The 16,520-nt window shown below is 43.0% G+C and overlaps 1 protein-coding gene and 1 long non-coding RNA gene across 8 annotated transcripts in view; one reads left to right on the top strand and one right to left on the bottom strand.

Moving 5' to 3' along the window:
* Positions 8,810–11,407, bottom strand: LOC110255641. Its single transcript, XR_002336220.1, has 3 exons — positions 11,274–11,407; positions 10,021–10,113; positions 8,810–9,691 (listed from the first exon to the last, which is right to left on the bottom strand). It is a non-coding gene; the product is annotated as an uncharacterized LOC110255641 (long non-coding RNA).
* The window catches only part of NVL (nuclear VCP-like), a 105,751-nt gene continuing 101,032 nt past the window's right edge, over positions 11,802–16,520 (top strand). For 4 of the 7 annotated variants that reach the window (XR_002336213.1, XR_002336212.1, XR_002336214.1 and 1 more), the window contains exons 1-3: positions 11,834–11,911; positions 13,895–13,924; positions 15,333–15,406. Coding sequence is in view for 4 of the 7 variants with exons in the window: in XM_021064378.1 (XP_020920037.1) it covers positions 11,855–11,911; positions 13,895–13,924; positions 15,333–15,406 (161 nt within the window). In the remaining 3 variants the exon portion in view is untranslated. Of the gene's footprint in view, positions 11,912–12,238; positions 12,352–13,894; positions 13,925–15,332; positions 15,407–16,520 lie in introns of all 7 variants that reach the window. The other 3 variants (XM_021064380.1, XM_021064379.1, XM_021064381.1) reach the window with 2 other exon arrangements.

Below are 16,520 nucleotides of genomic sequence, written 5' to 3'. Positions count from 1 at the left end.
AGTTCCAATTAGACCCCTAGTCTGGGACCTCCATATGTCACGGGTGCGGCCCTAAAAAGGACAAAAAAAAAAATGCATGGAATATTTAGGAATTAATCTAATAAGCTATCTCCAGGATCTTTATGTGATAACAACAACAACAACAACAAAACACTGATGAAATAAATTAAACACATAAATGAATAGAGAAATAAACCATGCTGGTGAATTAGAAAACTCAAAATTGTTAAAAATGTCAGTTCCTCCAAAATCGATCTATAGGTTCGATGCAATTTTAATCAAAACCATGGCAGGATTTCTTGTATAGAAATGTCAAGCTTATTCTAAAATGTATATAGAAAGGCAAAGGAAATATAATGGCCAAGACGATTTTGAAAAAGAAACACAAAGTTAAAGGATTCACATCACCTGATTTTAAGATATACTAAAATATACAGCAATCAAGATATATGAATGAAAGCAGAGACACAGAGATAAAATGGAATAAAACAGAATGTCCATAACAAGGCCCCATGTATATGGTCAATTTATCTTTTTGATAAAGATGTAGAGACAATTCAATAATCTTTTCCAGAACGAAGTATTCTGTAACTACTGGACATCCATAGGCAAAAAGAAGAACCTTGACACATACTCTTCACCTTATTTACAAATTAACTCAAAATGGAATCAGAACTAAATGTAAAACCTGAAAGTATAAAGGGGAAAGACTGTGATGAAACTTTTCATGGAGTTCCTGTCATGGCTCAGTGGGTTAAGACCCCAACTAGTATCCATGAGGAAGCTGGTTGGATCCCTGGCCTCGATCAGTGGGTAAGGATCCAGCATTGCCATTGCTGTGAGCTGTGGTGTAGGTCACAGATGTGGCTCGGATCTGGCATTGCTGTGGCTGTGGCATAGGCCCCCAGCTTCAGCTCCAGTTTGACCCCTTCCATATGCTGCAGGTGTGGCCCTAAAAAGAAAAGAAAAAAAACCTTTTCATTGGTAACCCCATAGGCAGGAGAGCAGGAAAGCAATACCTCACAATATTCTAAGTGGAAAATTCAGTCAATAATGATTTAATATTATTTCAGTTAACCAAACTGGCACATAAATTACCTGTCCCCCATCTGGTGTCAAACACAAAGAAACATCATGGAAAATTCAGCATAAAAAAATCAGCTAATCAATTGAAAGATGGAAGTATCCTAGTTTCATAAGTTCAACTCAGAATAGAGCAGCAGAAAAATTCAGAGAATTTAACTGTATATAGATCTGAACCATGTCAGGATAAGACTCCAGCGTTCAAGAAGGAAAGTGACTTGTGGTTGCCAAGGGGGAGGGGGAGGGAATGGAGGGGGTGTGTTGGAATTTGGGGTTAGTGGATGCAAACTATTGCATTTGGAATAGATAAGCAATGAGATCCTGCTGTATATCACGGGAACTATATTGAGTCACTTGTGATGGAACATGATGGAGGATAATGTGAGAAAAAGAATGTGTATATATATGTATACACACACACACACACACACACACACACACACACACACACAGCCAGGTCACTTTACAACAGAAATTGACAGAACACTGTAAACCAACTACAATAAAAATATTTTTAAATATTTGTGTCTGAGACCTGCACCACAAGCCATGGCCACACCAGATCCTTAACCCACTGAGTGAGGCCAGGGATGGAACCCACATCCTCATGGATACTAGTCAGGTTTGTTTCTAGTGAGCCACAACAGGGACTCCAAGGTTCCTCAAAAAATTTAAAATAGGGAGTTCCCGTCGTGGCACAGTGGTTAACGAATCCGACTAGGAACCATGAGGTTGCAGGTTCGGTCCCTGCCCTTGCTCAGTGGGTTAACGATCCGGCGTTGCCGTGAGCTGTGGTGTAGGTTGCAGACGCGGCTCGGATCCCGCGTTGCTGTGGCCCTGGCGTAGGCCGGTGGCTACAGCTCCGATTCAACCCCTAGCCTGGGAACCTCCATATGCCGCAGGAGCGGCCCAAGAAATAGCAACAACAACAACAAAAGACAATAAGACCAAAAAAAAAAATTAAAATAGGATGAATTGAATTATATATTCAATTTCACTTTGACTATATAAGCAAAATAATTAAAAGCAAGATCTTGAGGAAGTATTTGCGCGTCCGTGTTCTTTGCAGTTATTATTTGCAGTAGCAAAGAGGTGGTACCAATGCAAATGTCCACTAAGAGATAAGTGGAGAAAGAAAATATGGTATATAAATGCAATGGAGGAGTTCCTGCTGTGGTGCCATGGGATTGCTGGAATCTCTGGAGCACTGGGATGCAGGTTTGATCCCCGGTCCAGCACAATGGGTTAAGGATCCAGCATTGCCTTGGCTTTGGCATAGGGTTGCCACTGTGGCTCAGATGTGATCCCTGGCCAGGGAACTCTCTATGCCGCAGGGTGGCCAAAAAAGAAAAAAAAAAAAATGCAGTAGAATATTATCCATCCCTTCAAAAGAAGAGTATCTTGTTACCTGTTATAACATGGATGAAACTTTAGGATGTTATGCTAAATTGAAATGAGCCAGCCACAAAAAAGACAAATACTGAATAATTTCGTTTATAAGAAACACTCTAGTAGTAAAAGTCACAGAAACAGAGAGTAGAAGGGTGGTTTCCAGGGGCTGGGTTGAGGAGGAAATGGGGACCTTTTTGTTCAGTGCACACAGAGTTTCTGTTTTGCAAGCTGAGAAAGTTCTAGAGATCTGCTACCCAACAAGATTAATGTGGCTGACGCTACTGAAATAAACACTTAGAAATGGTTAAGATGGTAAACTGTTACATGTTTTTTACTAACATTTAAAACTTTTTACATGAATGAAAAATGAAGACATGCCTAGATAAATAAAAACGGAGCGATTTTTTAGCCAATGGATTTGCCTTACAAAAAAAGGAAAGGGTGTCAGCCCCTTTAGGCTGAAATGAAGGACATTAACTTGAAACCAGATGAGGAAATAAAGAATTCCAGTAAAAATAACTTCATAAGGAAATATGAGTTGGTATTCATTTAATTTTGGTTTGTAATTCTTTCTTTCCTACATGATTTAAATACAACTGCATAAAACTATAATTTTAAATCTATTGATGGGCACACAGTGTATAAATATGTAATCTATGACAATGTTATGAGGGAGACAAAGCTATGTATTTAGTAGCAGCAAAGTTTTTGTATACTATTGAACAAGTTGGTATTAGTTCAAATAAGTTGTTATAAATTAAGGTGTTTAATTGTACTTCCCAGGGTGACCATTAAGAAATTAATTTTTGGGAAATGCAAATCAAAATCACAATGAAGTATCATTCCACACCCACTAGGATAGGTGTAATTAAGAAATAAAAAGAGGGAGTTCCCTGTGGCCTAGTGGGCTAAGGATCTGGTATTGTCACCACTGTGAGCTGGGACACTGCTATAGTGGTTTTGATCCCTGGCCTGGGAACTTCCACATGCCACAGATGTGGCCAAAAAAAACCCAAACCAAACCAACCAACCAACCAAACAAAAAAACCCCAGAAAATAAGTCTTAGGGAGGATACAGAGAAACTGGAACTTCATACACTGCTGGAGGGAATGTAAAACAGTGTAGCTGCTGCGGAAAAGAGTTTGGTTGGTCTTCAAAATTAAACATTGGGAGTTCCCCTCGTGGCTCAGTGGAAATGAATCTAACTAGCATCCATGAGGACACAGGTTCGATCCCTAGCCTCATCTGTGAGTTAAGGATCTGGCGTTGCCGTAAGCTGTGGTATAGGTCACAGATGTGGCTTGTGTTGCTGTGGCTGTGGGGCAGGCCAGCGGTCACAGCTCTGATTCAGCCCCTAGCCTGGGACCGTCCATATGTTACAGGTGCAGTCCTAAAAAAGAAAGACAAAAAAAATTATTAAACATTGAACTCCCACTGACCCAGCAATCCCACTCTTAGGAATATACCCAAGAAAACCAAAACTAAGTATTTTTAGAAAAACTTGTATGCAAATGCTCATAGCAGTATTATTCTTACCAGCTAAAAAGAGGAAATAATCCAGATGTCAATCAACTGATGAATTTATAAATGAATAGGCTATATCTATACAACAGAATATTATTCATCACAAAAAGGAAGAAAGTGCCAGTACATGTTACAACCTGAATAAACCTCGGTTAAAAAAAAAAAAAAATCTATGCTAAGCGTGGAGTTCCCATTGTGGCTTAGTGGGTTAAGAACCCAACATAGTGTCCGTGAGAACTAGGGTTTGATCCTGGGTCTTGTTCAGTGACTTAAGGATCCAGTGTTACCAAAGCTGCAGCATAGATCGCAGACCCAGCTCGGATCTGGTTGCTGTGGCTGTGGTAGAGGTGGTAGCTGCAACTCCAATTCAACACCTCATCTGGGAACTTCCATATGCTGCAGGTGCAGTCCTAAAAAAAAGAAAAGAAAGGAAAAGAAAAGAAAGAAAAATGAATAAAAAAATATGCTAAGTGAAAGAAGCCAAATACAAAAAGTCACATATTGTGTGATTCCATGCCTGTGTAATGTCCAAAATATGTAAATTCAGAGACAAAAAGGACGTTAGGTTTTCCCGTGGTTGGGGGAAGGGCGGAAATGGGAGACACTGTCTAATGGAGTTTCTTCTTTTTTTTAGGGCCGCACCTGCACAACATGGTAGTTCCCCGGCTAGGGGTCGAATCAGAACTGCAACTGCCTGACCTCACCACAGCCACAGCAAAGCCAGATCTGAGCCGCATCTGTGGACCTATAATGGCAATGTTGGATCCTTAACCCACTAAGTGGGGCCAGGGATCAAACCCGAGTCCTCATGGGCACTAATCAGGTTCATTATCTCTGAGCCGCAATGGGAACTCCACGGAGCTTCTTTTGGGGCTGATGATACTGAGTTCTTATTCAAGAATCATTTGACTCTTCTTGGCCATTTGTTCTTCCACATTAATCTCACACTCAACTTCTGAAATTCCTCTAAATAAACTATAATCACTCAAATTAATTTTAGTTGTGAATGACAGAAACCTCAAATAATTGTGATTTAAACAAGAAAGAAGGAGTTCCTGTCGTGGCTCAGCGGAAACAAATCTGACTAGGAACCATGAGGCTTTGGGTTCGATCTCCAGCCTCACTCAGTGGGTTAAGATCTGGCGTTGCCATGAGCTGTGGTGTAGGTTGAAGACACAGCTCGGATCCAGGGTTGCTGTAGCTGTGGTGTAGGCCAGCAGCTGGAGCTCCAATTAGACCCCTAGCCTGGGAACCTCCATATGCTGCAGGTGCAGGCCTAAAAAGCACACACACACACACAAAAAGGTTCTTACATGTCACATTATCAGAAAGTGTTCTGCTAACTACTCAGACTGAGGACTGAGGTAGGCTACCTGTGCTATTCTCTATCACGGTACTTTGATTATTTATGTCACGATTTTCATTTATTCACTTAGCGATTATTTATTGAAAACCTTCTACATAAATGGTTCTATTCCAAGGGCTATGAAAATGTCATTATTTGTCATTATCATAATTATATATTTATTGTTTTGCCAATGCACCGCCGGACCCTCTCACTAGAACATAAGTTCCAAGATCCTATCTGTTTGATCATCACCATATCTCCTGACTTTAGCATAATAACTGCCATATAGTAGACAATAAAAATTTGTAGGAGTTCCCGTTGTGGCGCAGTGGTTAATGAATCTGACTAGGAACTATGAGGTTTCGGGTTCGGTCCCTGGCCTTGCTCAGTGGATTAAGGATCCGGCGTTGCCGTGAGCTGTGGTGTAGGCTGCAGATGAGGCTTGGATCCCGTGTTGCTGTGGCTGTGGTATAGGCCAGTGGCTACAGCTCTGTTTAGACCCCTAGCCTGGGAACCTCCATATGCTGTGGGAGTGACCCTAGAAAAGGCAAAAAAAAAAAAAATTGTAGATTGAATGCAAGAGATGCCAGCTCAAAAGATTATTTTTTATTCTCTTTAAGGTTAGGAACATGAATCATCTCAAAGGAGAACTCGATTAGAAAACTGAATTAATAGCCCTTACAAAATAAAATAAATCCAATGTATTTTTCCCCTAACCTCAGAAAACATGGATACAGACACAGTCTCCAGCTCCCAGCAAGCAGGCAACCTCCCTTTTTGGTAAGGAACGTCTGCCATGCACACCTTTACCTTTTTCTCCATGTTCCTATAATACAGAGATGACCGTATAAGTCATTAACCAAACTGGAACCATTATGAGACATAAAGGTGAGAAACTGAATATACAATGAACAATGGCTGGGTCCTATATAAAAACAGAACTCTGACTTATAATCTGTAGCAACCAGCCAGGAAACCGACCCATTATCTGCAGCAACGAACCCAGGAAGCCAGCCTGCTATCTACAAGTCAGACTTCGTAGGAAGCCAGACCACTATCTCTACAAACAATGGAGGAAGCCAAACAATAACCGTGGAACATTTGGCCCCAAATACCCAGGACTCTATTAATAATTAGCCTCTTTAATTTTTGTCCCTGCTTCAAACTTAGGGCCAACCAGAGAAAGCAAATATGGTCCCTTAACTAGTCACATAGGATGCCCTGTTTCTAGTTAGCCCTCCTACAGATTCCCGACGCCAGGAGTCTTCAATCAGGGCATATCTGAAGCCTTCTGCTTTTGGCCATAAAGCTTTTCCAATCCTTTGCCTGCCTTTGAGTTTCTGCCCAAATGCAAGTGATGGTGGCCAACTCCCTTGCCATTATTGCAAGCACTGAATAGTCTTTGCCTGTTAGATGACTTTCATTTATATTCACAAAAGGAATACTATTTTTTTTTTCTAAGGCCGCACACAAGGCATATGGAGGTACTCAGGCTAGGGGTCAAAGCAGAGCTGTAGCTGCCCCGGCCTATACCACAGCCACAGCAACGCTGTATCCGAGCCGCATCTTTCATCTACACCACAGCTCATGGCAACACTGGATCCTTAACCCACTGAGCAAGGCCAGGGATTGAAACTGTGTCCTCATTGTTGCTAGTCAGATTCATTTCTGCTGGGCCACGATGGAACTCCGAAAGGAATACTATTAATGATTATACTGGGGGGAGTTCCCTAGTGGTGTAGTGGGTTAAGGATCCAGCATTGTCACTGCTGTGCTCAGGTCACTGCTTTGGTGTGGGTTCCATCGCTGGCCAGGGAATTTCCACATGCTGCAGTTGTGGCCAAAGTAGTAGTAGTAGTAGCAGTAGTAGTAGTAATAATAATAATAATAATAGATCAAGAGGCAAAAATTAGAGTTTCCTGTTGCAGCTCAGCAGGTTAAGAACCCAACTAGTATCCATGAGGATGTGGGTTCGATCCCTGGCCTAGCTCAGTGGGTTAAAGGGTCTGGCGTTGCCAAAGTTGTGTCAAAGTTTGCAGATGTGGTTCTGATCTGGCATTGCTGTGGCTGTGACATAGGCTGGCAGCTGCAGCTCCAATTTGACCCCTAACTCATGAACTTCCATATGCTGCAGGAGTGGCCCTAAAAAAAAAGGCAAAAATTGGGACTGTTTTGAATAAATCAGCATCATAGATGATGCTAATTAAGAAGCATAATTAGACAAGAGGCTGTTCACCAGTGAGATAAAAATTGGGGAGGGCAAGGTGCGAAGAAAAGTGGTGAAATATGCCACCACCACTAGGTGGTGTTGCACCATTAAAGAATGGAGAACGTTTCAATTACTGCAGGAAGTTCTTGAGAGGCATATGCACTGATTACTATTCAGTAACCTTACTAGTTTAGATGTACGGTACTCTAAAATTTGAGCACTGGAATTAATGTCAAATTATCTTCAGGGCAATAATTACTGGAAATAATTCCAACGGAAAATGTTCTAGCATACTGTTATTGACACCTAGTATTGACTTAATTACTGCCTACTGCACCCGATGAAGTAAAGAGGTGAAAAACACACTCCTTACTCTTAACAAACTTACATTCTAGGAGTTCCCACTGTGGCTCATCGGAAATGAGTCTGACTAGTATCCATGAGGACCCAGGTTCGATCCCTGGCCTTGCTCAGTGAGTTAAGGATCTGGCATTGCCATGAGTTGTGGTGTGGGTCACAGAAGCGGCTTGGATCTGGCATTGCTGTGGCTGTGGCATAGGCCAGTGGCTACAGCTCTGATTTGACCCCTAGCCTGGGAACCTCCATTCTATAGTACTTAAGGTCCAAAGGAGTTACCCAATACGCAGGACCCAGTGAAAAATTAAAATAAGGGGCCATTTTTTTTTTTTTTTTTTTTTTTGTCTTTTGTCTTTTTGTTGTTGTTGTTGCTGCTATTTCTTGGGCCGCTCCCGGCATATGGAGGTTCCCAGGCTAGGGGTCTAATCAGAGCTGTAGCCACCGGCCTACGCCAGAGCCACAGCAATGCGGGATCCGAGCCGTGTCTGCAACCTACACCACAGCTCACGGCAACGCCGGATCATTAACCCACTGAGCAAGGGCAGGGACCGAACCCGCAACCTCATGGTTCCTAGTCGGATTCGTTAACCACTGCGCCACGATGGGAACTCCCAGGGGCCATTTTTCAAAAAGAATTAAAAACTTCGAGTTCCCGTCGTGGCTCAGCGTTAATGAACCCGACTAGGATCCATGAGGAGAGGGGTTCGATCCCTGGCCCCGATCAGTGGGTTAAGGATCCCAGTTGCCGTGAGCTGTGGTGTAGGTCGCAGATGAGGCTGGGGTCCCCTGTTGCTGTGGCTCTGGCATAGGCTGGCAGCTGTAGCTCCGATTAGACCCCTAGCCTGGGAACCTCCATATGCCGCGGGTGCAGCCCTAGAAAAACACAAAAAGACAAAAATAAATAAATAAATAAAATAAAAAAATAAAACCTTCAAGACAGTCACTGCAGAGCATTAAAGTATGGAGCCCTTCTGAGCACAAAGCACTTTGCAATTGTACAGAGCACACACTCATGAATCCAACTTTAAATGTATAATAGTACTCTCAAACAAATTATAGACTAATAAACCATATTGTAAGGAATCTTTGCTGAAGTTTATTATAATGGATTACATAAATACTTAAGCTAATTTCAAAGGTTATAAAATTTACAATTATAATTATTTTGCCCCCCCCCACTGATACTGGTAGGTACTCAATAAATGCTTGCTGAAAGGATGAAAGGAGGGTTCAATGGGTGGAGATTTTAACAAGACAGAATATTAGGAAAGGCTGTAGGTAGGATTCTGGAACTCACAAGCTGGCCAAGAAAAACCTTGTAAAAAGAGGCTATGTCAGTGACAGCAAAGGGCTGAGTATAGTTTTATTTATCGGAGTTCTCATTGTGACTCAGTGGTTTAAGGATGACACTATGGTGTAGGTCACAGATGCAGCTTGGATCTGGTGTTGCTGTGGCTGTGGTATAGGCCTCAGCTGCATCTCTGATTAAAACCCTACCCTGGGACTTTACCAGCTGTAAAAAGAAAAAAAAATATTTATCTGTCTATTATCACTACTTTCCAGTAGAATTGTAAGCTCCATAGAAACAGGAATTTTTTCTGTTTCTTCTTTCTTCTTTTTTTGGGGGGCTTGCCTGAATCATGTGGAAATTCAAAGGTCAGGTATCAAACCCACACCACAGCAGTGAAGTGAGCCACAGCAGTGACAATGCCAGACCCTTAGTCAGTAGGCCACCAGGGAACCCTTTTTTCTGTTTCTTCATAGTGGTACCCAGTGCCTGTGACATAGAGGGCTTGAATAAATATTCATTGACTGAATAAATGGAGGCAATGCTACCTAGCTAAAGCAGAGTACTGATATAGTGAAGAAATAGGGAATGAAGTTGGAGCCAAATAAACAAATGTTTTGAATAGCAGAATGAGAATCTATACTTTATCCAGTGTACAGATAAGAACCATCTGGGAAAAAGAGCAGTGATATGCTTTGAATTCTGAACAGAAAATAAGTCAGTACTCTCCTGACTAGAAGATTGAGCTATCTGTTGTCGACTGAAAAAAATGCATAACCTAAAAGTTGAGAATTATGTTTTTTATTTGGCAGACTTACTGAGGACTACAAGCCGGGAAGCAGCATCTTAGATAGCTCCGAGAAACTATTCCAAAGAGATAAGGGAGGAGCCAGGCTGTATGAGAGTTTTTGCTGGACAAACAAAACAAAACCATATAGTCAAATAGCAAAAGATTACTGCTAAGCACAAAACCAGACATCTCAACTTAATGACTTTAGTGCTTTCTACATATGGGAAGATCCAAAAGCCTGAGCTAATTGCAATTATTTTTTTGATTTGCATCTTAACTATCCTATTTTTCTCCATCCTGCATTCTTCTCGGGGGCAAGCTGCAAGTAGATGACGGCTTTATGGCCACAACATCCTCATTTACTTATTACTGAAATGGCAGGCAACTTTTTTTTTTGCTTTTTAGGGCCACACCTGCTGCATATGGAAGTTTCCAGGCTAGGGGTCTAGTAGGAGCTGCACTGCTGGCCTACACCACAGCCACAGCAACTCGGGTCCGAGCTGAATCTGTGACATATACCACAGATCAGTGCAATGCAGGATCCTTAACCCACTGAACTAGGCCAGGGACTGAACCTGTGTCCTCATGGATACCAGTTGGATGTGTTTCGGATGCGCCACAACAGGAACTCCACAGGCAACATTCTTTATCCGCACTGTCAACATCTCACGTTCTCCTTTTTTTTTTTTCTTTTTCGTCTTTTGTCTTTTTAGGGCCGCACCCGCGGCATATGGAGGTTCCCTGGCTAGGAGTCTATTCGGAGCTGTAGCTGCCGCCTACGCCACAGCAATACCGGGCCTGAGCCGCTTCTGTGACATACATCACGGATCTTGGCAAGGCCAGCTCCTTAACTCACTGGGCGAGGCCAGGGATGGAACCTGCATTCTCATGGATGCCAGTCAGATTCGTTTTCTGCGGAGCCACCGGGGGAACTCCTCACCCTCTCTTAATTCCATTTCCTCTCCTTCCCTCTCCACACCTTAATACATGCTTAGACTGCACTTGATACTGTAAACCAAGTAAGATCTCAAGAATACTAAAAACACGATCAAACAAGCAAAAAACTAGAAATTAAAGCTGGTAAACTTTAAAACAAGTGTCCCTTTATCTGCATTTCCTTAGCTGCAAGGTAAATTTCTTGGGGCAAATACATTCACTTAATAAATTTCCAGGCAATTTCTAGGCCAAGATGGAGTCTTCTGCTGGATGCGCTCAATGAATTATCTGTACAAAATAGCCTAAGAGCAAATGATTTCCAAATGTAACAGACGAGTTGGTTACCTGGGTAAACAGGTCTTTCCTTTTTTTTTCGACACCTAGCCCCTTTGTGGGGCCTCAGTCAAGTGGGTCATTAGGCGGGAAAGCAAGCAGCAGGGAGGCAGTGTGTTTCTAATCTTGATCTAATCCTCCCAAGTGTCTAGTTTTGGTTTTTCTTAAGATTGTAGCTCAAGATTAACTTTGCACTCGAATAGGGTGCGGTTGGAATGGCTGGAATGAAACCTACTGCCAAGAGACGAGCGGCTGAGCCCCTGGGGGAACCTCCCCGCCGCTGCCCCACGCGAGTGTCCGCATAGTTGGGAACAATAAAGTTGAGCGTATTCAAAGGGGTCCTTGTCATCCAGCGCCTCTTGAACAAGCCTGTAAAATAAGACTCCTAGAAACTCCCTAATGCTTTCAAGTCTCCTCCGTGTTCTCCGTAGTTTTTTCCTTTACTCGCGGCACCTTAGTCCTGACGGGAACGGCCCGGGTTCGGCTGGCTGGGGCGCATTTCGCGGGCGGCTGGCCGGGCGATCGCTGCGGGCAGCCTCGGGGAGGCCCCCGGTTCACGTGAAGCCCAGGCGGCAGCGGCGGAGGCAGACGTGATGAAGCCCAGACCCGCTAGGTTTGTGGATAATAAGCTGAAACAGCGTGTCATCCAGGTGTGTACCCTGCACGGCGGGGCCTCGCAGTGGTCAGAGTTCGTTGCCTAAGGTCAAGGCAGACCCTTTCCCGGGCGGCTCCCAGGTCGAACCCGACTAGCTGCCTGCTCCAGTCTTGGTTCCGATCTGGGGCTTTTTACAGTTCCATTCCTCCGTGGGTGGTTCAAAGCCTTTCCTCCCGGCTGTCGGGCGGGCTTCAAGAAGAAGCCGGGGCCCGTGGGAAGCTACAGCCTGATGGGGGCCTGCCCAGATCTGGTTGACCTCAGTGCAGATCTGCAGAGAGAGTGGAGATGGCCTTTGAGTTTAAATCTGTCTTGTCTTTCTTAGGACAGAAGGTTTTGCAAAGGCCCATGTAGATGGGGCATTTTGGGGGCCAAAAAGAGTACGTTAATTTCCATTCTCAAGAAACTTGAAATCAAGTCGGAACACAGTAAAAATAGGTACTGTACATCTGACTTTATAATAGGTACTTTACCTACAGCTTTTTTCATTGTCATAATTATCCGTAGAAGGCAATGTGTGGTGAATGTCTTGGAATGGAACAGTCAGCAGCAGTCTAAGTGCCTAGAGTAACTATAACTCCTGTTGTTTTTTTATCTTATGGGCTGCAGAATAGTTTCCTTTTTGGATCCAGCACTTCCTACCATTTTTAAGTGTTGGAAGTGCCCTGAGCGTCTGTGCTCTTACGTTCTCTTTCTTTCTTTCCTTTCCTTTTCTTTTTCCTTTTTAGGGCTGCACCCATGATATATGGAACCTCCCAGGCTGGGGATCAAATTGGCACTGCAGCTGCTGACCTGCACCACAGCTCACTGGCCATGCTGGATGGTTAACCCTCTGAGCAAGGCCAGGGACGGAACCCTAGTCCTCATGGATACTGGTCGGGTTTGTCACCTCTGATCCATGTCAGGAACTCCCAACTTCTCTTTCTTTATTCTCAACTCCTCTCTTATCAATCCACACTTCTAGATGATTTCAGTCCAGTACTTTTTAAAAATACTGTCTGTAGGAGTTCCTGTTGTGGCTCGTTAGAAATGAATCTGACTAGTATCCATGAGGACACAGGTTTGATCCCTGGCCTTGCTCAGTGGGTAAAGGATCTGGTGTTTCTGTGAGCTGTGGTGTAGATTGCAGATGTGGCAGCTTGGATCTGGCGTTGCTGCAGCTGCGGCATAGGCTGGCAGGTGTAGCTCCAATTTGACCCCTAGCCTGGGAACCTCATATGCCACGGGTGCAGCACTAAAAAGACAATAAATAATAAACAAATACTATCTATACATTCATGACTTATAAATTTATATTATGATTCAATGCAGATTTTATCTTGAGTTCCATATTGAAATATCCAGTTGCCTACTGAACATCTCTTGAGTGTCTGATAGGTTATTTTCAACTTAACACATCCAAACTGAACTTCGTTTTTTTGTCTTTTGTCTTTTTAGGGCCGCACTCCCGGCGTATGGAGGTTCCCAAGATAGGGACATATTGGAGCTGTAGCCTCTGGCCTATGCCATAGCCACAGCCACAGCAATGCCAGATCCGAGCTGAGTCTGCGACCTACACCACAGCTCATGGCCATGCCAGATCCCTAACCAAATGAGCGAGGCCAGAGATTGAACCCGTGTCCTCATGGGTATTAGTTGGGTTTGTTTCCACTGAGCTGCAACAGGAACTCCAGTAATTAACCTTGTAAAGTCTCATATAACATCTACCTCATAACATTGTGAGTACTAACAAAAATAATGTGTAGAAGACCCCTGGAACAAGTCCAGCAGGCCTTTAGTTTCGCAGTAATTTTTTCCATGGTGCTCCGAGGCCAAAAGTAATACCTAATAGGCCTGTTTATTAAGTAGTAGGTTCAGGCAACTTAATAACTATTTAGTCCAAATAACTTAGTAGTTTTTAGAAAAGATAATATGTAAAAATTAGAGAAAACTTAGTATGTTTGTATTTCATTTTTTTTTCCCTGTCTTTTTGTCTTTTTAGGGCTGCAGCAAAGCATATGGAGTTTCCCAGGTGAGGGTCCAATCGGAGTTGTAGGCACCGGCCTGCGCCACAGCCATAACAACGTGGGATCTGAGCCATGTCTGCGACCTACACCACAGCTCACAGCAACACGGGATCCTTAACCCACTGAGCAGGGCCAGGGATCGAACCTGCATCTTCATCGATACTAGTCGGGTTCATCAACCACTGATCCACGACAGGAACCCCTTGTATTTCATTCTTAAATAACTGCAATTACTTTGTGTGCCACACTTCTCATACCTTCACATTGGCACTGCCAATCTCATTTCCTGTTCCACATTGAAGTTTATTACAGCAAAGGCTGAAGACAGATTTTCAAAGCTATGACAACATGAAAAAGTTGATTTAAGGAGTTCTCTCTGTGGCAAAGTGGGTTAAGAATCTGACTGCAGCGAGTCAGGTCACTGTGGAGGTATGGGTTTGATTCCCAACCTGGTGCGATGGATTAAAGGATCTGGCATTGCTGCAGTTGAAGCTGGATTCAATCCCAGGAACTTTCATAAGTTGTGGGTGTGGCCATTAAAAAATGATTTAATATTGAAACCATGAATGGTCTCAGGCTAGTACAGTTGACCCTTGAATAACATGAGGGTTAGGGGCACTGACCCCTGCTCAGTTGAAAATCTGTGTATAATTAACTTTATAGCTCTTCATATTTGTGGTTCTGCAACAGCATATTCAGCCAACCCTGGATCATGTCATAAGGTTTTATTGAAAGAAATAAATGAACTGGTGCAGCTCAGACCTGTGTTGCTCAAGGTTCACCTGTAGTTCCTGCAGTGTTGGACAGATGACAGATATTTCTGTGTTCCCTCAAATTTAAAATATCCCTCATGGGAGTTCCTGTCTTGGCGCAGCAGAAATGAATCTGACTAGGAACCATGAGGTTGTGGGTTTGATCCCTGGCCTCACTCAGTGGGTTAAGGATCTGGCGTTGCTGCGAGCTGGGTATAGGTTGCAGATGTGGCTTGGATCGGGGCATTGCTGTGGCTGTCGTGTAGGCCAGCAGCTGTAGTTCTGACTAGACCCCTAGCCTGGGAATATCCGTATGCCTGAGTGTGGCCCTAAAAAGACAAAAGACAAAATAAAATAAAATATCCCTTATGAGTTTAGAGCTTTGTTTATGTTTGGGAACTTAGGATATGGTAGGTCCTCATCTACTACTTATAGCCATTCTAGTTGTTACTGTGTTGTCACGGTAATAAGGTTAATTAAATCCTTTGATTCAGACTTGACAGTTATTTGGTGATTTTCATTTGAAATGTTCCTGGTATACTATATTAATGAAGCGGTTTCATTAAAGTATAATATGTTTGAATAGCTCAGTCTCTCATTTGTTCATTAAAATCACAGAGTTTGAATTACTGTCTTACATTTATCATGTTTTCTGTTTTAGTACCTCACCAGTAACAGATGTGGCAAATATGTGGACACTGGAGTCTTAGCATCTGACTTACAAAGAATGTACAGGTAAAGAAATATAGTCTCCAGATCCTCGCTTTTCTTTCCTACCGTTTTTTAAGTTTCCATTGTGAGTAAATTTCCAATTGATATTAATAGCTGCTGACATTAACTCACCAGTCCATAATTTAGAATTCAGTTTATTTATACAAACACTTATCGAGCACCTGTTGTATGCAAGGAACTCTCATTTTTACTAAGGGGAGTGACTACTTATGTTTCAGTACCTTACTGTCTAGTCAAGAGTATTACTTTTCCTCTTGCCTCATTAAAAAATTAAAACCGGAGTTCCCTTTGTGGCTTAGCAGTGACGAATCCAGCTAGTATCCATGAGGACGTGAGTTCAATCCCTGGCGTCGCTCAGTGGCTTAAGTGATCCAGCGCTGCCATGAGCTGTGGTGTAGGTCGCAGACCCGACTTGGATCTGGCCTTGCTGCGGCTGTGGTGTAGGCCGGCAGCTGCAGCTCCAAATCAACCCCTAGCCTGGGAACTTCCATTTGCTGAGGGTTTGGCCCTAAAAAGACAAAACAAAACAAAAAAAATGAAAACCATCAAGTATGATCTTTCTCAGCTTCCTGACTCTCTAGAAATGTGTCACTTGTTTACTCTTTCCACCGACGATGAAATCCATCTGTTGTGCCTCTAATCCCACCTCTTCTGATATCTTACCTCATTAATTATCCCTGCTTTGTTTATTTCAGTGACTCTATTTTCTTCTCCTTAGTCTGTATATTAGTTTGCTAAGGCTGCTCTGCCATAAAAAAATTATCACAGACTAGGTGGCCTAATCAATAGAAGTTTTATTTCTTAAAGATGTGGAGGCTACAAGTCCATGATCATGGCATTGTCAGAATTGGTTTCTTTCTCTCTCTCTCTTTTTTTTTTTTTAATTTTTTGGCTACACCCACCATATGCAGAAGTTCTGGGGCCAGTGATTGAACCTGCATCACAGTAGCGATCTGAGCCACAGCAGTGACAATGCTAGGTCCTTAACCTGCTGTGCCACCTGGAAACTCCAGGCTTGGTTTCTTTTGAGGTCCCTCCCTGGCTTGCAGACGACTGGCTTCTCCCTGTGTCTTTACCTGGTCTCTCTCCTGTGTGTGTCTGCATCCTAATCTCTTAT

Source organism: Sus scrofa, chromosome 10 (genome assembly GCF_000003025.6).
Source record: "Sus scrofa isolate TJ Tabasco breed Duroc chromosome 10, Sscrofa11.1, whole genome shotgun sequence".
Lineage (NCBI taxonomy): Eukaryota > Metazoa > Chordata > Mammalia > Artiodactyla > Suidae > Sus > Sus scrofa.
Note: the sequence above shows the minus strand (reverse complement) of the source record. Positions and strands in the feature narration are given on the sequence as shown.